This window comes from Podarcis filfolensis (assembly GCF_964270895.1).
Source record: "Podarcis filfolensis genome assembly, chromosome: 9".
Taxonomy (NCBI): domain Eukaryota; kingdom Metazoa; phylum Chordata; class Lepidosauria; order Squamata; family Lacertidae; genus Podarcis; species Podarcis filfolensis.
The window spans coordinates 29,693,536-29,717,071 of NC_139610.1; the positions used below are offsets into that span (position 1 = coordinate 29,693,536).

At 41.0% G+C, this 23,536-nt stretch overlaps 1 protein-coding gene across 6 annotated transcripts in view; it reads left to right on the forward strand.

Annotated features, from left to right (window-relative positions):
- Positions 1 to 23,536, forward strand: part of LOC310770508 (uncharacterized protein) — a gene marked incomplete at its 5' end in the record, with an annotated part of 776,471 nt that overhangs the window by 6,469 nt on the left and 746,466 nt on the right. The window contains 5 exons of one of the 6 annotated variants that reach the window (XR_014552197.1): positions 227 to 312; positions 457 to 626; positions 993 to 1,116; positions 1,217 to 1,280; positions 7,508 to 8,594. Coding sequence is in view for 5 of the 6 variants with exons in the window: in XM_083631426.1 (XP_083487552.1) it covers positions 227 to 250 (24 nt within the window). Of the gene's footprint in view, positions 1 to 226; positions 317 to 456; positions 627 to 992; positions 1,117 to 1,216; positions 3,124 to 7,507; positions 8,595 to 23,536 lie in introns of those variants that run through there. The other 5 variants (XM_083631426.1, XM_083631424.1, XM_083631425.1 and 2 more) reach the window with 5 other exon arrangements.

Sequence of the window (23,536 nt, forward strand, 5' to 3'; positions counted from 1 at the left end):
GATTTGCACTATACATCCACTATAAGAGTTTTGACCCTCTTTCTCTTCCTTTTCAACTTTTTACCATTCCTCTCATTTTTGATAAAGTATCATCTTTGGAAGTCAAATGTGATTGTGTCGAATTTCCTTGACAATTGTTCACTTACATGTATGTTGAATTTGATAGCACAGTGGTATTTGAAAGCACTGTTTCTGTTCATTCAACAAAACTTATATCTCACACTAGGTCCTGGACACCGCTATAGAATAAGTCCAGGGTCCCCTCACTTTGGATTGCTTCCAATACTTTTCACAGCACCGCAAGTATGAAAGGTGAGTTCATTTTGTATTTCAGTCTCCCCACCCCTTCACCCCCCCCCCACCTATATCGGATTGCTCTGGAAATTGGTCAGATATTGTTCATTTTAATCACCTGAAATCCTTACTGAATTCAATGAATTCAACCTCTTTCCTCAGGTAAAGCAACTATATATTTTTTTTCTCCTGGGAGTGTTGAGAAATTAGGGTTAAGAACACAGAGAGGTGAGAGCAGGTGGCTGGAGCAAAGAAAAATGGAAAAAATCACAAAGGACCCAAAAGAAAAAGAATAACAGAAGAAAAGATGAAGAGAGTCAAAGCCAGGCTAAGTAAGGATCTGCTGGTTTCAAAATGCTGTGAATTGCTTTATTGAGTTGCTTGTAGTTGCCTCCTTCAATTTTTATTCATTTTTCAGTTCTTCTGTACTTAATAACCATATATTAAAATTCCAACATTAAATATTTTTAAGACTGAAACATCAAATAGAAAAGGTAAAAGAACTCTCTGAAATGTACCTTTATGGTTTCTGTAGGCTGAAGCATTTTGTATTTTCTTTTAAAAAAGCATTTTCTGCACCTGCCTCTATGTTACAATTATCCTTCCCCTTTTTGCCTTGAAAGATTCATGGTTTTTGTAGCCTGCTGCATATTTTGTTAACCAACACTTAAAGCACTCGTTCTCATCCCTATTTACAGTACGATGTCAACATGTTTAAATCTCATACCCTACGAGTGTGTGATTCTATAGAGACATTCCAGGAATGAAGTAATCAAATATGGTTATATCCCATCTTTATATGAATGGGCTTTTATTACAGAGGTAAATAACCCAAAATTTAGCCACTGTATTGGGTCTAGTATTGAATCAGGTACAAAGCGCAGATAGCACAGTAAAGTCAGGTATTTTTGTATCCTTGCAGTGTCATTATTTTGATCTGAAGAACCCTGCCACTCACACCTTGCTTACGGTATTTCAGCAACCAGGTAAGGAAGAAATATGTGAAGGAAAAGCATACCCACCAAACTCAGAAGGAGGTGAATTTTCTGGAGTAGTCTCTGGACCTAAAGAAGGAAACAGCATTGCCATACTAAAAAAAATAACAATACAGGGCTCATGAGAACATAAGAAGAGCCATCAGTTGTCCAGCATCCTGTTCTCACAGTGGTCAGTGACATGTGGCATGCCCACCAGCAGAACCTGAGAGCAAAAATACTCTGCCGCATGTGATTCCCAGCAACTGGTATTCAGAGGCATACTATTTCTGACAGTGGAAGTACAACATAGTCATTGTGGCTAGTAACCGCTGTTGGACAGCCTTGACAATCAAATGTATATGTATTTTATGTCTTATATTTTGTTTTCTATTTTTTATTGTACCTTGTCCAGAGTACTATGTCTTTAACCATGCTGTATTACTGCTTTGAAAGGAAAGATGATGTTTATGTCAGCCTTGTTGTGGTAGATTGCAGTTGAGGCTTCGCTTAGCAGGGTTTATGTATTGCAAAGGATTAATGGGCAGTCAGTGGGAGAGGTGTATAGTGGAACCACAGAGGTTTCAATCCCAGTGAGGAGAAAGAAATGCCTTTCCTTCTTGAAAAGGCAAAATACCTCACTACAGGCATCCTCTCTTTCACTACACAGTTAATTCTGCTACTGCCTGGCAGTATTGCTACACATATAATTACAGCCATGCTAAAACTGACCTGTAGACTGCCAGCTCTTAGCAATTTATATTGTAACAAAAATTGATCCATTTAATTATTGCTTTCGTTTCTGTGTTTTTATCCAGCTCTTAATATAGAAAACCTTATTTCCATTTCACATGATTGACACCCCAATCTTAAACTTATTCCTGGCTGTCATTTAGCAGGGAATTTTGTTATTATGTTGGCTTATTTATTTATGGTCTTCTTCAGGGTTTTTTTTTTAACTATGCAAGAATATGTAAAAGCGTATTTATAAAAGTCTTCGAAGGATCCTACAAAATTACAACCGTAAAGTATTTGAATAATTAAATATATTTTCCAATAGACATTATGTCCTGGTGCCATATCACCCAATCCTGAAATTAATTCTGTATTGGGCTTTAACAGCAAATATCCCACACTGAAAATAGGGCAGGTAATGCATTTTTTATCAGCATCCTCCCTCTTTAAAACTGGGAGAGCACCATTGCATAAGAAATGCAGAAGGAATGAAAGGGCAGTGATATTTGCTGAAGCCCAGAGTATTTCAGTTCAAACTTTAGTCTTCACAGTAAGCCATTTTTTGGTACCTAAGAGCTAAGGCCAATAGAATACAAGGGCGGGAACATTAATCAACAGTACTTCCTCCCCCAGGAGCTGGTAGAACAAAGCTATTTGAGCTTGCTGGTCAGTCATCTCCATGTGTGGCTGATGTGAGTCATAGGACTGAACGGAGCAGGGAAGACCTTGATGGATTCAGCAGCTGGTTGTACCTATATAGGGACCCTGTCCATAGTTTGGCATTGCTTGTCCAACATTTTAGTTGAAGAGCTGGACCTTCCCCATTTCTATGAATGTAGGTGTGTATGTGGTTCCATCTTGTAGGACTGTAGCCATGGGCATCTGAAGAAAGAAAGCTTAGGTTTACAGACAAATAATGGCTTGCTGCTATGGAGGTTCATAAATTTAGAACTTTTAAAGAACATAGAAAATATATATAATAACTTCTAGAGGACTCTAGAATTCATTTATAAAATCCTAACAATTGCCATCTATTGCACAATAGCCAGAGGCTTTGAAGGAATTCAGAGGAATGTTCTAATCTGTATTGCACTGTATTTCACTGGAGAAGTCTGAAATAGAATCATAGAATCATAGAATCATAGAGTTGGAAGAGACCACAAGGGCCATCGAGTCCAACCCCCTGCCAAGCAGGAAACACCATCAGAGCACTCCTGACATATGGTTGTCAAGCCTCTGCTTAAAGACCTCCAAAGAAGGAGACTCCACCACACTCCTTGGCAGCAAATTCCACTGTCGAACAGCTCTTACTGTCAGGAAGTTCTTCCTAATGTTTAGGTGGAATCTTCTTTCTTGTAGTTTGGATCCATTGCTCCGTGTCCGCTTCTCTGGAGCAGCAGAAAACAACCTTTCTCCCTCCTCTATGTGACATCCTTTTATATATTTGAACATGGCTATCATATCACCCCTTAACCTCCTCTTCTCCAGGCTAAACATGCCCAGCTCCCTTAGCCGTTCCTCATAAGGCATCGTTTCCAGGCCTTTGACCATTTTGGTTGCCCTCCTCTGGACACGTTCCAGTTTGTCAGTGTCCTTCTTGAACTGTGGTGCCCAGAACTGGACACAGTACTCCAGGTGAGGTCTGACCAGAGCAGAATACAGTGGCACTATTACTTCCCTTGATCTAGATGCTATACTCCTATTGATGCAGCCCAGAATTGCATTGGCTTTTTTAGCTGCCGCGTCACACTGTTGGCTCATGTCAAGTTTGTGGTCAACCAAGACTCCTAGATCCTTTTCACATGTACTGCTCTCAAGCCAGGTGTCACCCATCTTGTATTTGTGCCTCTCATTTTTTTTGCCCAAGTGCAATACTTTACATTTCTCCCTGTTAAAATTCATCTTGTTTGTTTTGGCCCAGTTCTCTAATCTGTCAAGGTCGTTTTGAAGTGTGATCCTGTCCTCTGGGGTGTTAGCCACCCCTCCCAGTTTGGTGTCATCTGCAAATTTGATCAGGATGCCCTTGAGTCCATCATCCAAGTCGTTGATAAATATGTTGAATAAGACAGGGCCCAAGACAGAACCCTGTGGCACCCCACTAGTCACTCTTCTCCAGGATGAAGAGGAACCATTGATGAGCACCCTTTGGGTTCGGTCAGTCAGCCAGTTACAAATCCACTGAGTGGTAGCATAGTCAAGACCGCATTTTACCAGCTTCTTTACAAGAATATCATGGGGCACCTTGTCAAATGCCTTGCTGAAATCAAGGTAGGCTACATCCACTGCGTTCCCTTCATCTACCAGGCTTGTAATTCTGTCAAAAAACGAGATCAGGTTCGTCTGACATGACTTATTTTTCAGAAATCCATGCTGACTATTGGTGATCACAGCATTCCTTTCTAGGTGCTCACAGACTGTTTGCTTAATGATCTGCTCCAGAATCTTCCCTGGTATTGATGTCAGACTGACTGGGCGGTAATTATTTGGGTCCTCTCTTTTCCCCTTTTTGAAAATAGGGACAACATTTGCCCTCCTCCAGTCTGCCGGGACTTCGCCTGTTCTCCAGGAATTCTCAAAGATGACTGCCAGTGGTTCTGAAATCACATCTGCCAGTTCTTTTAATACTCTTGGATGCAGTTCATCTGGCCCTGGAGACTTGAATACATCTAGACTAGCCAAGTATTCTTGTACTATCTCCTTAGTTATTCTGGGCTGTGTTTCCTCTGCTGAATCATTTGCTCCAAATTCTTCAGGTCGGGCATTGTTTTCTTTATCGGAGAAGACTGAGGCAAAGAAGGCATTGAGGAGTTCAGCCCTTTCTGTGTCCCCTGTTTGCATTTCACCATCTTCTCCTCTGAGTGACCCCACTGTTTCTTTGTTCTTCCTTTTGCTACGAACATACCCATAAAAGCCTTTTTTGTTGCTTTTAACCTCTCTAGCAAGCCTGAGTTCATTCTGTGCTTTAGCTTTTCTGACTTTGTGTCTACACGTGCTGGCTATTTGTTTGAATTCCTCTTTGGTGGTTTCCCCCCTTTTCCATTTTTTGTACACATCCTTTTTAAATCTTAACTCAGTTAAAAGTTCTTTAGATAGCCACCCTGGCTTCTTTAGGTACCTTCCATGTTTCCGTCTCATTGGTATTGCCTGAAGTTGTGCTTTTACTATCTCCCTCTTAACAAACTCCCAGCCATCATGAACTCCCTTTCCTTTTAGTATTACTGTCCATGGGATCTCACCCAGCATTTCCCTAAGTTTTATGAAGTCGGCTTTCTTAAAGTCGAGAAATTGTGTCCTAGTATGCTTGGCTGCTCCTTTCCGCTGTATAGTAAACTTCAGAAGAGCATGATCACTCGCGCCTAATGATCCTTCCACTTCTACCCCACTAACCAGGTCATCAACATTGGTTAGGACCAGATCTAAAATGGCTGTTCCTCTTGTTGCTTCTCCCACTTTCTGGACAATGAAGTTGTCTGCAAGGCCAGTGAGGAATCTGTTTGACCTTATGCTCTTGGCTGAGTTTGCCATCCAACAAATATCCGGGTAATTGAAGTCTCCCATTACTACTATCTCCCTTCCTTTTGCATGCTTGGCCATCTGTTCCAGGAAGGCATCATCTATGTCCTCCGTTTGGCTTGGGGATCTATAGTAAACTCCCACAATGAGGTCACTGTTATTCTTCTCTCCCTTAATTTTGACCCAAATACTCTCACTTTGGCTTTGAGGTTCTAAATCTTGGATCTCTTCACAGGTATACACATCCCTGACATATAACGCCACTCCTCCTCCTTTCTTGTCTGGTCTGTTTCTCTGAAATAGATTGTATCCCTCCATTATTACATTCCAATCGTGGGACTTATCCCACCAGGTTTCAGTGATTCCTATTATGTCATATTTAGTTTGCTGCACCAAGAGCTCAAGCTCATCTTGTTTATTTCCCATGCTTTGCGCATTAGTGTACAGACATTGAAGTCCATTAATCATTCCCCCGTGTCTCTTATTTAAGGATTTTTTCCTCCCACCACTAGGTCTGCGTGCTGTTTGCTCCATTCGGTCTATGACATTTGGATGATCATCTTCATCAATTGATAGACTCCTACCTTCAGGAGCACTGTCTCCCTCCCCCACATTAGTCAGTTTAAAGCCCTCCTGATGAGGTTTCTGAGATTTTTTGCAAAAACATTCCTCCCAACCGTTGTGAGGTGCAGCCCATCGCTTGCCAGAAGTCCATCTTCAAGAAACTGCATTCCGTGATCTAAGAATCCAAACCGTTCCTGTTTACACCATTTGCGAAGCCAGTTGTTCACTTCCACTATTTTTCCCTCTCTCCCTGGGCCACGTCGTTCAACTGGGAGGACAGATGAGATGACAATTTGTGCATTTAATTGCTTCAATTTCCTGCCCAGAGCCTCGTAATCTCTTTTGATCTTCTGGAGGCTATTGCTTGCAGTGTCATTGGTTCCCACATGAACCAAGAGGAAGGGGTATTTGTCAGTGGGTTTTATGATTCCTTGCAGTCGTTCAGTTACATCTTGGATCTTAGCCCCGGGGAGACAGCACACTTCCCGAGACATCTTGTCAGGCCCACAGATAACTGCTTCTGTTCCCCTCAGTAGGGAATCCCCTATCACCACTACACGCCTCCTCTTAGGTCTGGTCGGGGTTCTTCCGTGAGCTGTCCGTTCCAAGGTCGCCTGCACATTCCCTGAGGGCTGACTTTGCTGCTCGTCTTCATATACCTGATCGACTGTAATGAGGGACAGATCCTCAAATGGAGTCTGCTCTTCGTCTTCCATGCTAGGGGAGAGGACCTCAAAGCGATTGTGTATTTCTAAACAATCAGAGCGAACCCTGGGCCTCCTACTTCTTTGAGTCACGTTTCTCCATATATCTGGCTCCTGTGTTGGTGAACCAGCCTCCTTCTCAGGGGAGTCCCCTGTCTCCTCCTTGGTGGAGACGGTGTGCTCTGTTGCTTCCAAGAAGAGCTCCAGCTCTCTAATTCTTTGGAGCGTAGCTACACGTTCCTCCAGTTGCTGGACTTTGTCTTTTAAGAGGGCAATCAACATGCAATTGCTGCAGGTAAAGCTGCCTGCAACCTTTGGCAAGATGGCAAACATTGCGCAGGAACCACAGGCGACTGCAGCTGTTCCCTCACCCTCCATCTTGAGAACGTGTCGTTGGGGCTGACTACAGCGGTCCTCCATCATAAAAAGCGTGAAGACAGGACAAATAAATCCCCCCCAAAAAAACCTAGGTCTCCCCCTAGGAGACTTGCTATAACCCTGAATTTATTTCAGTGTTGTTTTTGTGTGGCTATTTGGTAACCGAAATACATACGGCAGAGTATCACATCTTATCTCCTTCAGATCCCCTGTCAGATATTTTATTTATTTTCTCTTAGCAGCTTAAATTCTCTCCAACAATATTGTCTTAACTTGTGCTGCTCTCTACCTATTTTACCTGAAGTCATAATGCTTCATCTGAGACATCCAAATTTGTTTCTACAGCAACCATTGTGATAAGAGAGAATAGATACTTCAAAAGTGAAGAAAGAGGCATGAAAACCTAACCTGCTAAGCAAATTCCCTGCTTCCACAATAAGAAAAACACAACATATTGAAAAGAAGAGTTGTGACATAAGATTGGATTTCCAGATTTTTTTAACCTCCTGACAAGCTATCAATGCTATTTCCTGATAAAATATTAAAGCCTAATAGTTTGATATATATTTCACTAGTTCATTCATTGCTGATATTGTCTGTGATCCAGTGGACCATATACTTAATTCCATACATATGGAGCATTATCTGAAGTTTCCCTTTGGAATACAGTTGCCTTCAATGTCCAAGAAGCTGCTCCTAAAATGTGGGTCCACTTTGAGAAAAGCATCCAACATAAGGCCAAAAATGTTGACCTTCTCCAAAAACATGTCAGCTGTTGTGCAGATATGAGGAACACCATGGTTAAGCACTGCATGTGTATGAAAAGCTATTAGATCTGTGTGACTGCCCTTTGTGGTGACTCACTGAACTGCAGCTTGTCAGTGAAGAGTGCTGTCCACTCACTGACCATTGGATCCTTCTAGGCAGGAATGAGTATTAAAGAGTTGTTTCTCCAAATGAAATTTGCTTGAGCAACAAAGTCTTCCTAGGCATTGGTATCTTCACTATTATTTGGTCCCAACTCCTGGTTTGTTCCTTTATCACACTTCTTGATATGTCCTTCATTTAATATTTAAGAACATGAAAGGTAGATCAAGGCAGATAACAAAGGCAAAACAATAACTTAACACCTGAAAATATAAATTATAAGCTAACTAAAGCAACTGCAGAAATTAAATGAATACAACAGCAAAATCATGAAAACCAAAACAATAATTTGCAACCTGAAATTCAATTTATGTTTCACTCTTCTTTATTTGGAGCTTCATTTTGTGTTTACATGTCATCATTTTTCATGGCTGCATTTATTATGGCTATGAGTCTCAAAAGCCAGTGGTCCAGGCCTCCCTAGGTCTCTGAGAAGGTTTGGGTTCACAGCTTTCTGTGAATGAGACAGAAAAGAGAGATAGAATTGAGTGCCTTCTATGTATTGGTGACAGAACCCCAAACCCAGAATGTCCTACCCAAACAACTTTATATAGATAAACAGCATGGTGGCCATACTGGTCCTGAGGAACAGCATAGGCTCACTACCAAGGCATGGAATAGAGCTGCTCACCCCAAATTGATAACACTATGGCCCCCAGTCCTATTACATGAGTCCCACTCCTTGCCTTCTAGCTTGTTGTTTGATCTGAAGGGTCCTGACTACTGACTCACCTCAGTATGCTATTGTATACGCAGTGCTGACAGTGAATGACCATAGTTTGCACATAGAGTACTCTTTTGTCTTTCTCCAGCACAGCTGAGAAGACGATTTTGGAAGCTTTGCCCTTTGCGGTTAGTAAACCCCAAGGCATCTGAATTGGGGATTACAGTATAATACTAAAGTATGGTTAGTTTCAACATACCAGCCATAGTCCATGGTTTGCTGTTGGATTGTTTTTCTAGAGGAGAAAATGCAGGTACTGTTGAACATACCTTGATCATAGACAGGTTGGGCTACTGTTCTTTATTTGAACTTCATGTGATTTCAGTTCAGAGTGCTGGTTATCTCCTCTAAAGCCAAACATGATTTGGGAACATGGGAACTAGCTGCTGCTACATGATCCTACCTTCCTCTTAGGCTCTGCTTCACATCCTGCTACTCTTTATGTGTAGCTGGTGGGAATGCTGCAGAATGAAGCCCTCTTAGCTGCAGCATAAATAGCCCTTTCTGTTAAAGGCCACATACCAAATTCAATTTTTTAATAATAATAATAATAATAATAATAATAATAATAATAATAATAATAATAATAATTATTATTATTATTATTATTATTATTTATTATTTATACCCCGCCCATCTGGCTGGGCCTCCCCAGCCACTCTGGGCGGCTTCCATAGAAACCAGAAACACAGTAAAATATCACAAGTTAAAAACTTCCCTGAACAGGGCTGCCTTAAGATGTCTTCTGAATGTCAGGTAGTTGTTTATCGCTTTGACATCTGCTGGAAGGGCGTTCCACAGGGCGGGCGCCACTACCGAGAAGGCCCTCTGCCTGGTTCCCTGTAGCTTTGCTTCTCGCAATGAGGGAACCGCCAGAAGGCCCTTGGCGCTGGACCTCAGCGTCCGGGCAGAATGATGGGGGTGGAGACGCTCCTTCAGGTATACTGGACCGAGGCCGTTTAGGGCTTTAAAGGTCAGCACCAACACTTTGAATTGTGCTCGGAAACGTACTGGGAGCCAATGTAGGTCTTTCAAGACCGGTGTTATATGGTCTCGGCGGCCGCTCCCAGTCACCAGTCTAGCTGCTGCATTCTGGATTAGTTGTAGTTTCCGAGTCACCTTCAAAGGTAGCCCCACGTAGAGTGCATTGCAGTAGTCCAAGCGGGAGATAACCAGAGCATGCACCACTCTGGCGAGACAGTCCGCAGGCAGATAGGGTCTCAGCCTACGTACCAGATGGAGCTGGTAAACAGCTGCCCTGGACACAGATTTGACCTGTGCCTCCATGGACAGCTGTGAGTCCAAAATGACTCCCAGGCTGCGCACCTGGTCCTTCAGGGGCACAGTTACCCCATTCAGGACCAGGGAATCCTCCACACCTGCCCGCCTCCTGTCCCCCAAAAACAGTACTTCTGTCTTGTCAGGATTCAACCTCAATCTGTTAGCCGCCATCCATCCTCCAACCGCCTCCAGACACTCACACAGGACCTTCACCGCCCTCACTGGTTCTGATTTAAAAGAGAGGTAGAGCTGGGTATCATCCGCATACTGATGAACACCCAGGCCAAACCTCCTGATGATCTCTCCCAGCGGCTGCATGTAAATGTTGAAAAGCATGGGGGAGAGGACAGAACCCTGAGGCACCCCACAAGTGAGAGCCCACTTGCTTTAAAAATAAAATTTCCTGAAGATAGACTCCGCTGTCAAAGAATCTGCTTCTCTGTAAAGATTTGAGAGGTAATACAGGGTTAACAAACCACAATACAAGCTTTTGAATATGCACTTTGAAAAGTTAAATTCAACAAATTCGTTAGCTGACTTCTTTGAAGAAAAATAGCCTCTCACATTTTATGTGTTCCAGTATTGTTTAATATGCTATACATTGCTCATTCTTAGTCACAGTTCTGAAAAAAGAAAATACAGTAGTGCATTATTAAATGATTTCTGCTAAATTTTATTCCATCCTGATCAAATTTTGGACACTGTCATTAGTGTTCTGGAGCAGGATTTTGTTGTTATTTTTGTTTAGGTTATTTTTGCACCTTGTAACCTTTCTTATAACCTTGGGCCTAAATAAGCTCATTAAAAATTAAATTGCTTATTATACCCTAGCATCAATTTCCACTTTGATCAGAAAGCACAATAGCTTTCTTGAGTAGATTTACCTATGAAATATTCTGGTAATGAGAAGAGATGAGACAAGTTGATGAGACAATTTCAATGCCAAAGCAAAAACTACAGAAATATAAATGAAACAATTGAATATCTATGGAATAAATACTGTAGCACTAGCCATGAAAAATGGACTTTAATTTAAACAGGAGGTACTTAATTCATATTTCTTTGCATGTTAATAGCTACCATTTCCTCATAAATTTCAAAAAATGCATCATGTACTTTATATTTTTGATCTGAACAATGAAATTAGTTTCATGTAATAAACAGCTTGTGTTATTATTTGACTGTTTTTCATACTTGTCTTTTAATTGTTACCCAATATGTCCCTGTGTATAGGTTCTACAATATTTTGGGCAAGCAATATTCATATATCTGGTGGCAGTATTAGCAGAAAGTAAAATGCTTATATCTTAGGTGACAGCTTGTTGACATTCACACAGTGAAAGTTTGCACATGTCTACTCAAATGTAAATCCTATTTTTTTCCAATGGGATTTTCCCCCAGGCAAGGGTATATAGGATTTAAGGCATAGGCAGCAATTCTGCGCACACTTACTTTGGAATAAGCACCATAAACACAATGGCCTGAATAAACATGTGTAAGATTACATTGCCATGTATTATTCTAGTTTAATTAGATCTGCTATACTAGTCAGAAAACTGCTATTCATGCCTTTCTCAAAAAAATTGTTGATGTTACCTCATTCTTTCTTGCTTTACTTGAAACACTTCAGATGTTATTCAAGCCAGGCATTCAGAATCTGGTGACACTGTTCAGAAAATGCGGAGCTACCAATTCAACAACAAAACAATTACCTCAGTAAAACTTCCAAATGAGTTATAATCTTCCTACTTGCCTATGTGTTTTTTAAAAGTCTATCCACACTCTGTTCTCAATGTATATATGGTCCACTCATACATTACACATATAAACCCCATGCGTTTATAACTTGCAATAGAGAACAACTGGCATTTGTCAAGGCAAGCCATGATGTCTTAATAGAGGTTTGCTTTGTGAATTGTAAAATTAGAGGGAAACACCTTTGCTACACCCCTATTTGTTTGATCCATGGTCCACTACATTTGTCACACAAATGCAGTCAAATCCATTTCTGTATAGTTTCTTTGACATGGAACAATCCCAGGAATTCATTTGGTCTACATTGTTGGACAGGTTTCCAAAGTGAATTGCTTAGTTTTTAGAAAGATCATGTAGAAAAGAGGAGAATACTGCAGTCCAAGGACGTTGGTTAGAATTATACACAAATAGCTACTGACAAACTGATGCATTTCTTTGACCACTCTTCTCTTGTCTGCCGCTCTCATCACCTACCTGGTGGAACCAGCTTTTTGACTATTTGAAAACCAAAACTGAACACACAGTTCTGATATTCCTCTTCATGCCATCATTACCTTCACAATGACTTTTCTGGGCTTCTCTTCCCCTCTGGACATGCTTTTTATCCACTGAGTTCAAGCCATTTCCCACCACTCCAGGTAGCAGCATAAATATGTGAAGGGTTTTGTACCACTTCCACCTTTCTGAAGATAATGAAAAATATCAATGGGAATTGTGATTTTTTTATTATTATACATAGAAAAACTTATTGGATTTCTTTTCAACAGTAGCAGCAGCAAAAGCTTATTAATAAACTAGACCAGATCTTAAGTGTTAGCACTTGTGCCTTGACCCTTTATGGCTGCTCTCACATTGAAAGAGCTAGATAGAGTCAGGGAATTACTCTGCAGATGTTCCCCTCTGCTCTCCTCTAATGCCACCTTAAAGGAATTTCCCAGTACAAAGCTTTGTACACACTAGTGACTTCATTTGAAGGGTGAGAGGACAGGGTTAAATCCTGTGTGTGCAGCAGGTGTTGACCCCTACTCCTTAGGTGATGAGGACGGGTTTCCTTCTGTTCACGGAACAAGTGCACACACTCAAAGAAAGCCTGTAAAATGCACACTTCTTTCTGACACTTCCTGCAGCAGGAGGTGGGGGGTGAAGAGGAGAAGGAGCTTTGTGCTGCTGCAGGTAGAAGAATAAAGAAGCCTGCATTTCCTAGCTGCTAGGGAACAGCTGTAGAGCATTTGCTTTGTCTGGAGAAGATGCCAGCACCAACCCCAGCATGCCTTGGGAATGTCCTCTGCCTAAAACATTCAAGAACCATTGCTTGTAAATTTAGACCCAAACTGGGCAATGTGGTACCCTGCAGATGTTGTTGGACTACAGCTCCCATCATTCCTGAACATTGACCATGCTGACTGGGACAAATGGTAGTTGTGGTCCGTCAGGAGGTAACCACATTGGTTATCCCTGGCACAGACAACACTGGCACAAATATTGGATGGTCCATTTTTTTTTTACTTGGTAGAAGGCAGCTTCCTGTGTTCTTATTTAAAGTGTAGGTATAAATATCACAGATCAAGAAAAAAGGCTGTGCTGGTTCCTTCCCTGGGAAAGGCTTAATTATAACTGGCCAAATTGCTTTTAAATACAATCTCCTGGCATAACAGTGTAAGGGACAGGTGTAAGTTCTAGTATACACCATGCAGTGGGAAGGAAATGGCATGGGATAGTTGCTCTCCTTTGGCTGGCATTGCTACATAATTCCCTAGGACAGCAGCCACTAACTCATCGGTAGTTGTCAATGCTCCCAGTAAAGAAAGTGTAGTCCTTTTGAACCTCTTGGTTCAGGCTGATTCCTGCTTGGCTTTGCCCCTTCGCATGTTTCTGTTTGAAATGCTGCTACCTTCTGCTCTTCAGGCTTGATTAGAGAGTGAGTGGAAACAGCTGCTAGTGGCACCAACCCTGCCTCCCTCTGTATGCCACCGTCCAATTTCTTTATCGATAAGTCAGCCAATTGCATTAATTATTGAAAAGCATTATACTATCTTGAGGCAGAAGGAGGGTACCTAAACATACATATGCTGGCTCCAAAAATTATCTTATTCTAACTCTGTTACACCAATCAGAGCTTTCTGTTGTACAGCTCTTTTAAGCGAGTTTCCCTAATTCTGGTAGATATTTGTTCCATAAACAGGCTGCATTCCTCTGTAGTCTAGGAAGGATGTTCCACTATGTCCAATGGGGTTTACTGCCTAGCAAGTGTGTTTAGGATTACAGCTGTAACCTATTAATACTATAACAGTGCAACTAAATTAAAAGCTGCACTGCATCAATACAGACACATTGTGAAGGTTTTATTAAAACATGCTTCATGTTGACTAATTAAATATAGATAGAATGTCATTTAAAAACATCCTGCTAGAAAGAATATTTGTAACAAGATGAATTAAGGAGGGTGGGGAGGCATTTCTATTCCACTGGTATGAAGGCAAATTTCTCAATTGTAGATTTTTCTGGCAACAAGTGATGCTAAAATCACAACACACCGCAAGTCAATCCAATAATCTAATTTTGGTTTTGTCTTAAAATTGTGGCATGAAGTATAAAGGTGGATCAACCTGATTCTGTCAACCTACATAAGCGCCTCTTTCAACTATCTAATTTTAGGCTATATTCCTCCAGTCTGTGTCCTCCCAAAAGATGATGAATCATAGATTTTCAAAGCTCCTTGACAGCACAACCCTATGCATATGAGTTCAGAAGTAAGCCCCATTGAGTTCAGTAGTAAGGTTGTATAAAACTGCAGCCTAAGTGGGAAATTGACTACTTGGGTACTCAATTCTTCATCCTTCTGGTTGCCTAAACCAGCCACAGGTTGATTGACTGATATTAAGTAACAGGGGTAGTAAATTCTTTAAGGGCGGGTATAGTCCCAATTATCTTAAAGGAGGTGATTGTGAAACCTTTGCTAAAGTAGCCCTTTTGATCCACTCTGTATTGAATAATTTTGAGCCAGGCTGAGCATGTGTGTCAATTCAGCTCCAAGGTTTCTTTGATGATTATAAGGATTCTATATTTAGTCATTTCAATCTGATTAACCCTATAATTTTATTGAATGATGGCAAATCCCTCTCCATCTCATCTTTCTCCCACCCTAGAAATCATGCTGGCAAAATGGGAAGAGGAATCAAAAACAAACATTGCAAAAGAGCAGTTTATTACTGTAATGTAGCTATTCTATTCTATCTCATTTCAGTAGTTATATAACACAATGTTAAATCTATCAGATGAAATTACTTTTTGACTTTTTAAATTATGCTGTCCCCAATTCCTTGCATTACTTCAATGTGAGAAGTTTGGGGGGGTTGGGTGTGGGGGGAGAACATGGATTTAAAATATCTTAGCATAGCACCACCTTCTTTTTCTCTTTGGTGTTTTCCCCATGTTCCTTAAGTAGGGCTCAGCTATACTTTTGCTTGACCAATATTTTGTACCAATCAATTCCCCTTGGTCTGTGAGCTTTTCTTGTTCTATAGCTACACCTTGCGAAAATTCGATCTTACCAGCTGAATCAGATCTTATCAGATGCATGAAAAATCCAAAGCGAGATTTTACTTAACTTAGTGGGTAAGATCAGATTTTCTCAAGGCACTTTCCAAAATACTTTGGGGCCCAGGGGAATTAATTGTTGCACAATACGATCAAAACAGAAGTTAAGCAGAAGGGTGGATGTGTCCTAAGTGTTGCCATAAGCAGCAGGCATCTTGATACTCTGTTAGTAAAATACTGCCAGGGGCTGCTCTTTTGCTTATATGATGCGCTGAATTGTGTTACTATGGTGATACTTAAACAAAGAGAAGAATAAATCTCAAAAGCTTGTCTTGAAACAATTTATTAAGTCACAATGCATTTTGGTTTCGCAGGTGACTCCTTTTCAAGGCCCATTGAACCAGATTGAACCAGCTAAAACAAATCTATATGGTAGCTTCCAAAGCAAATAACTGGTTCTGTTACTCCTGAAAAAGAGCCGTGAAGCTGGAAACTCTGAGCTTGAGGTGCACCTTTTAAGAGTTCTGCTTTTCTTAATTCCTGTTCTGGGACCCTCCCTTCCTATTTTTTTTAATCTCATATGGCAAGACATGTTATATCTCACACATATGAAATCATGTATAGTGGAAAGCAGAGCTCAGAAACAGCAGTTATGGTATGTTAAATACACATGCCAAGTCACTCATTGTAACCATCTTTAAATGGGGCATGGCCTCTTTCCCCTTAGTGATTCCAAAGGCTTTCCACTGCTGCTTTGCACATAGCAAAAATGGGATAGCAGCGCTGGTGACAGCAGTAGTATAAATGCAGGGGGAAAGAAAAACTTGTATAAAGGGTTCTTAAAGACTGTGCTCTTAGAATTTGTTGTACTGTTAGATGAGTACTAGAATGGAAATATCTCTACTGCGAATCGAAGTATTTTGAGCAAAAATAGATCTATAAAATTCCCTATTCCTCAAATTACATTTTTTAAAAATAAAACTTCTATAGATATTTTGCTGTATTGTGGCTTCTTGTCATTTAAGCATCACACTTCAGAGGTGAAGTGATATGCTTATTTTAACATGAGATTGCGTTAAAAAGAGAGAGAACAATTTTAAAGGGCGCTGGTTACTTTATGCCACACACAATATTGTTCCATGCCACCCCCAATTTCTGAGCGGTGCCAGATTCCAGGGAGCCCCAGGTGTGCTTTAGCCAGGGTCTGTGCTTCCTTTTGGAAAATGAGGCGCAGGGCAGACTTTGCTGACTTTGTGATATATGGTTTATTACGCATATATACAACCTCAGCCTATGATAGAGGAGTTCACAGCACTGGCACCCCATGAAGTTCTGCCTTCTCCCATAGCCACAGCAGCCTTGGACTTAAGCAGACTCCAACCATTGTTCTCAAAGGTTGCTCTCAGACTCTTCTGCCCACTGCTTAGTATCCCTATTGCATAACTCCTAACTGCAATCTTAAACTCTCCCCCCAAACACTGGCATTGTCTTTTAAACTAACTCTGATGGAAGGAGGTAGCTTATTTGCAAATGGGATTTGCCCTTGATCCTTTGTGTTGTCTTAATTGCACACCCCCAGGCTATCACCTCAAATGGAAATTAGCACTTAACACTTGTTAATTCCCTAGGATTAAAGAAGTTGGTGGGTGCAAGACACTAGCTAGTGACTAGCTTGATCTGGAATTTAGTGTGTCATGCACCCACTAACTCATAACTATATTTTCTGGTTACTTTTGTCAGCACACAATACTTACTTGCCTATAGCTGCTGAATAGCCATTATCTTAATGGAGAAAGAAATTATGTTTTTACTGACCTCATTTCATCTCAATTTTAAAATATTGAAGGACTTTTGTGTATCATAAATTCAAGTGAATTATTAATACAACATACCCTGTTTGGGACAAAACCAATGGTTGCTAGAAGCACTGAGTTTTACTAGAAATACTGTATTTTAGATACCCCTTAACCTACCTCTTGTGACATTACGATTTAATGAACTGCTTTACAGAAGAACTATAATCTTTCATGAAAGTAATACCATCTATTACTAGGATCAAGTTGGCATTGCCTTTATTTCTGCTATGACATGAAAATTGCATATGGTAGTTTCACATGCAGTTAGTGCTGACCTCAACATTTGAAGTGTTGTAAGCAGGGTGAAAAATATGTGCTTTACTCAACATCATCCAGAAAGCCAATTAATATCTGTTGGGGGAAACGAAAATGTTAAGTTTTACAGAGTTTACAGCCCAAATGGGAGACTGTTACTAGAGTAAATAACTTTAATTAGCTGTTACAAAATTACCTCACATAGGCAATTTTAACATGCAAAACGTATAAGCACTATTCCTACTAGGAAAGTGGCTGTTTAGCCAGTGAGTGCAATGGATAGAGAAATGGTGGAAAGGACATGTCAGGAATGGATATAATTCCTACATACAGGATAGACAGCAAAGGTATGCAGGAAAACCGCATTGTTGCTTTTAATTGGCTCCTTTTAACTGGATAACAATTCATTTATGTTCTGAATTCAAGGTTCTACAAATGATTTAGAAAACCTTAAATGGCTTAGGATCTAAATGCTTGTTGGAGCACCATTTTTCTCTATGTTCCTGCCTGTGAGGCCCTTCCTTAGAGGCTCTCCTTAATTTCCCATCACTGGAAACTGTATGTTTGGTGGAAACACACGGTTGGGCCATTTTCATGGTGTCACTGTGACTCTAGAATGCCCTCCCCCTGGAAATTCAGTTGGCACTCACACAATTGGTATTCAGCCACCATGTGGAAATTTAGCTGTTCTGTCCTTTGGGTGATAACACTGGTGTTATTTGATATACAGTGGTACCTCAGGTTACATACGCTTCAGGTTACATACGCTTCAGGTTACAGACTCCGCTAACCAAGAAATAGTACCTCGGGTTAAGAACTTTACTTCAGGATGAGAACAGAAATCGTGCGGGGGTGGCATGGCAGCAGCGGGAGGCCCCATTAGCTAAAGTGGTACCTCAGGTTAAGAACGGACCTCTGGAACGAATTAAGTACTTAACCTGAGGCACCACTGTATTGTTCTTAGGGCAGTGGTGGAATATCTGGTTGTTAGTCGCAAACTAACAAATTTAATAAAACAAATAAACTTGTTTTACTGCTTTTTATTCTGTACAAGCCAAAGATCCTAGGATAGAGGGTGGGATATAAATAGTCTTAATAAATAAATATTCTGCATCAAGTAAACAAAGTATTCTTTTTACATTTTCTAAAGAGGCCAAGCCCTTTCAAGAAGCACAAGAGCACCCAGTGGTGTAGCATGGGATGCCAGTGCCCAAGGCAAGGCAAATATAATCAGCACTGCCTGCCAATAGGCTGGAACGAAGGAGCAATAGCTCAGCGACCTATCTGAGTGGTAGCCGCGGCACCTCATGAGCACTGAGCATGGGAGAGAGGGGATTGCGGGATTGGTCGGGAGCAGGTATCTTTCTAAAGCCCATGCAGAGTGTGCCTTAGCAACTGGCTGCCACCCAAATCTGCTCCTCGGTCTGCCTACACACATTTTCTGTGTAAGGAGGAGGGTGCACTATTTTTTATTTATTCTTACTGCTTTCTCTATTTTTCTTTTGAAATTTTGTGCTTCTAAGAATTTTGTGCTCAGGGCCCTGCCCGTGCTACACTACTGAGAGCATAGATTTGTTGAGCAGGGACACCCTTTTGACTTTGTTCTAAGTTTTTTGACAAGGGACTTAACATATCTGACTCTGATGGACCCAGGAAAATTCCTTAGTGTATGTTTTGTTATGTAATGACACGTGTTAAGCCTAGACCTTTGCTAAAATCCAGGTTGAGGTTCACTGATAAGTTTGTTTGTGTAACTGGGTATACATATCTTGGTTTGAACCAGGATAAGAAGATTAAATGGAACCCCAATTAAAATGTATAAAGGAGAACTTTAAGAAGGGAGTAAAGCACTGTAAGTTTGGGAAGATGTTGGATGACTGTCTTCTTCAAGAGAAGAAGTTAGGATCCTGGTCTCCCCCATCTACCCAGAAGAAATTGTGTCTCATTCCCACATGCAGACTGCCACATTAGTGAAAGTTCACTTTGCATTCGTACTTTCTCGCTTCCTGCTCTTCATAGCTAAGCTGGATCCTTGTATCTCCCTACATGCGATTCTCTTCCTTAACCTTCTTCTTCTAATATCAGCTAAGTATATGGTCTAGGCAGTGTGTGTGACCTGTCTGTCTGTCTGTGTATTTCTGCCATGGCACATAAAATTATGAACATTTTTTCTTTAACTCTTAAACAGTCTGCTTATTGATAGTTTTCTGTAGCTAGCACACTAATATTAGTTATCATTGGCCATGGCTGAAATTCTCCAAAATAAGCAAGGTATTTGTAGCCACTTCTTTCTCTGATGCACAGCCTTACCCAGTAAATGTTCCCAAAATTAGTATTACTAATTCTCCCAAAATAGCTTTCCCATAAATATATGTGTTCACTGGCCCGGTAGAGATCTTTCACTCCTACCTGATCTTTTTCATTTGTTGCTTTGGATACTTGATTCTTTTAACTGAATATAATTGGGATTGAACTTGCATGTGAAATTTCTGTCCCACACTGAGCCATTTTTGGACTGCCCCTTTTCCACCCCCCTCAGCCAAAAGTTGATGATATATCGGGCCCAGTCCAATGTAATAAAAAGTTAAATGTAATAAAAGAAGAGGAAAATACATAAACCAGGAAATGTTTTAGAGGGTCTACACTTGTATTATACCATGCTCAATTCGGAAAAGTGATCCTGCACATTGTGACTACTGAAGCATGGAGGTAATCCAGACTTTAGCAAGTAATTTTAATTAGTGTATTAAGACAAAATAATTAGATTTTTGTCTAATGTGGCATTAATTGTACAGGATTTCTAAGAAATATTTCCTCTGTTCTGCAGAACTTTTTGATGATATGCTACTTCAAATTTCTCTACTGATTTTCATGGAATTGCTTTTGTGTATGGTTGCCATATTTAAAAAAGTAAAATAGACTTGCCTAAGATCCAGGACAACCCGGAAGTAGTACCTCCGGTTAAGAACTTTCCCTTAGGATGGGAACAGAAATCGTGTGGCGGTCCCATTAGCTAAAGTGGTACCTCAGGTTAAGAACAGTTTCAGGTTAAGAACGGACATCCAAAAAGAATTACTGTAAGTTCACAACCAGAGGTACCACTGTACCAGTAGCCCAGACTGAAAAATGAGCTTGGAGGTGAGTGCTTTCTAGGGTTTGGTGAAATGGGATTGGTCCTTAGGGGGGGGACAATGGTCTGGAGACTGCATGTCAAAGAAGGCATGGCAGAAGTGCAAAAGTGAATGTACAGTCATACCTTGGGTTGAAGTAGCTTGGGGATAAGTATTTTTGGGTTGCGTGCTGCGGCGCTTGTGCAGGCACAGACGGTCACAATGACGTCACACACATGCGCGGAAGCGGCGAATCATGACCTGCACACGCACAGATGCACAGACATGGGTTGCGTTCACTTCTGGATGCGAATGGGGCTCCGGAATGGATCCCGTTCTCATCCAGAGGTACCACTGTATGTGTGGTGGGGGTTTGGATTGGCCACAAAAGCCTTTAGGCACCATAAAATGATCAACTTGTGGAGGGCACAAAAGCTTTTGTCACCACAGAGTAGTAGTAGTTAATATTATACAGAGATGTGCTTGTGAGAAAGGGTTACAGGGAGAGGAGGAGGGGGAGAAGGAGAAAGAGAAGAAGGGAGGAGAGGGAGGGAGAGGAGAGAGAGAAATAATGGAAACGGAGCACTTCCTCCTTAATTTTTTATTTTTTATTTTTTGCTGCCCATGGCAGCAATTTTGTGCTACCATCCACTTTTATCAAGAAATGAGAACCGGAACCTCATTTTTAACCCCCTCCAACTTCACTGGTAACATATAATGTACAACACTGAAGGGCTGGCAGACAACTTGGAGAGACACAAAAACATTTTACATCACATCAGGGGACTTACGGAAGCAGTCAGTAAAATATCTATATATTACATATATATATATATATATATGTGTGTGTGTGTGTGTGTGTATATATATATATATATATATATATATATATATATATACACACACATATATATATGTTGGACAGATTGGAAGGCATCATTATAGGCAACCTGTAGGCATGATGAATAATTAAATACCATAACAAATTGGAGGATTCCTTGGTAAACTCTAGAGGATTTTACACCTGACTTAGGTAGTGCTCTCAAAGCATAATGCTCAGTCTGCCAGGTTGGCAGTAGAATCAGGGTGCTGGTCCGCAGGAGAAATTGTGTGGTGCTGACTACAGGGATCCTTGAGTCTTACAGTGCAATCTGTTGTTGATGGTCTCAAATGTATACTTTGAGAGAGAATTTGCAATTGCATTCACAGTTTTATCTATCTGAAGATGAATGATAGGAAATGTGTTTGGCCAGAAATATGTGGTTGTTTCTCAGGCTGGAGTGAGAAAACATTCAGTGTTGGACACAGCAACAGTGGGTAGCAGGTTAATTAATGATTGGCAACAAGTTGTTGTGGTTATTGATGTTGCTGAAGTTCAAAAAACAACAAGAACAGAATACAAATTTAAACAGGTCTCAATGAACTAATTGTATTGAAGCAAGCTCCATAGCCCCTGATATATTCCTCCCTAGTCTACTGTGAGCTCATATCCTAGTTTTGACACCTCTGTAGTCTGCATTTCTCAGGCTTAGCATTCAGCTGCTGTTCTGGTACATGTTCATTGAACGTACAAATTGTCTTTTGGAGGACAGTGGCTGCTATTATTTCAGGGGACAGTAGCTGGCTGCAAGGTAGTGACTAACCACAGCTCTACAATATAGTCCATATTGTACATATTGCTTCACCTGCAGTAATCATGTAGTCAACTGTTGCCAACTCCCAACAGAATGTGATCTACTCAGTTAAAAACTGGCAGTGATCTACCCCCTTTTTTGGGGTTCAGGTCAAAGTTGTTGTTGAGCTTTTTTTAGGAAGGAAAGCCCTGTTTTTATGGGCTGCAGGGCTAAAATGTTGAGCTTTTTTTAGGGGAGCCAAAGTTGTTGGGCTTCTTTGTGGGAGCCAGTGATCTACCACAGGTGTTCAGTGATCTGCCAGTAGATCATGATGGATGTGTTGGACATGCCTAAGCCCCCGTCTGCAAGCCTTTCCCATTCTAAACAAGCAGCCCTACCCCTATTGGAAACTCATAGTGTCACTTACCTGAATATTCCTTCACTTGCACCTGAGGCAGACTGAGTAGGTGCTGGAAAATACAAGTGCTGGAAAAGGTGCCTCTTCTCTGTTGTCAAACAAAACTACTGCTGTTCCTGTTGATGTTCCAGCTGCTACTATACCCTTTTGCACATGCTCCAGATTTGTAAATATGGGCCAGAAAACCAGTGGCAAGATGTCACCATGCATTATTATCAGTATCAGTATCCCCCGCCCTTCTCCCTAAAGTGCCAGGGTGGCACAATATTAAAACAATTTAAAGCAACGCACAATCATGAAAAATACGCACCTCAAGCGTCAAAAGCTGGGATATAGGAAGGAGTCTGACTTTAGTATTCACCAGAAGCTGCAGAATGAAAATGCCAGACACACCTCTCTGGGGAGGGGATTTCACAACTTAGGGGCTGCCACCAGCACCCCAGAGCTTTTGAGGACAGTGGAACCACCAAGAGGGTTCCCTCTGACCATCTTAGCACCCAAAATGGTCTGTGGGGAAGGAGGTGGTCTTTCAGGTATTTAGGGGCTGAGTTGCTTTATGGCATTAAAAACTAACATAAGCACCTTGGATTGGACCCAGAAATTAACTGGCAACCAATCCACCTGTTTTAAAACAGGTGTTATATGATCTCTAAATGGAACTGCAGCCAGTAATCTTGTTGCTGCATTCTGGACCAATTGAAATTTCCAAGTCGTCCATGCCCACGGAAGCATCAGAGAGTTGCTTAGGCAATTTCTTGCAAATCCAGCCCCTAAATTCTCAAGTAGCAATACAACAACACTTCTGCACAGTAGAATAGCCAGTTTAGAATGAATGTTTGTTTGTGTTCCATAATGCTTCTCATAACTGCCAGTCAATTTCAGATTTGAGCCAAGGAGA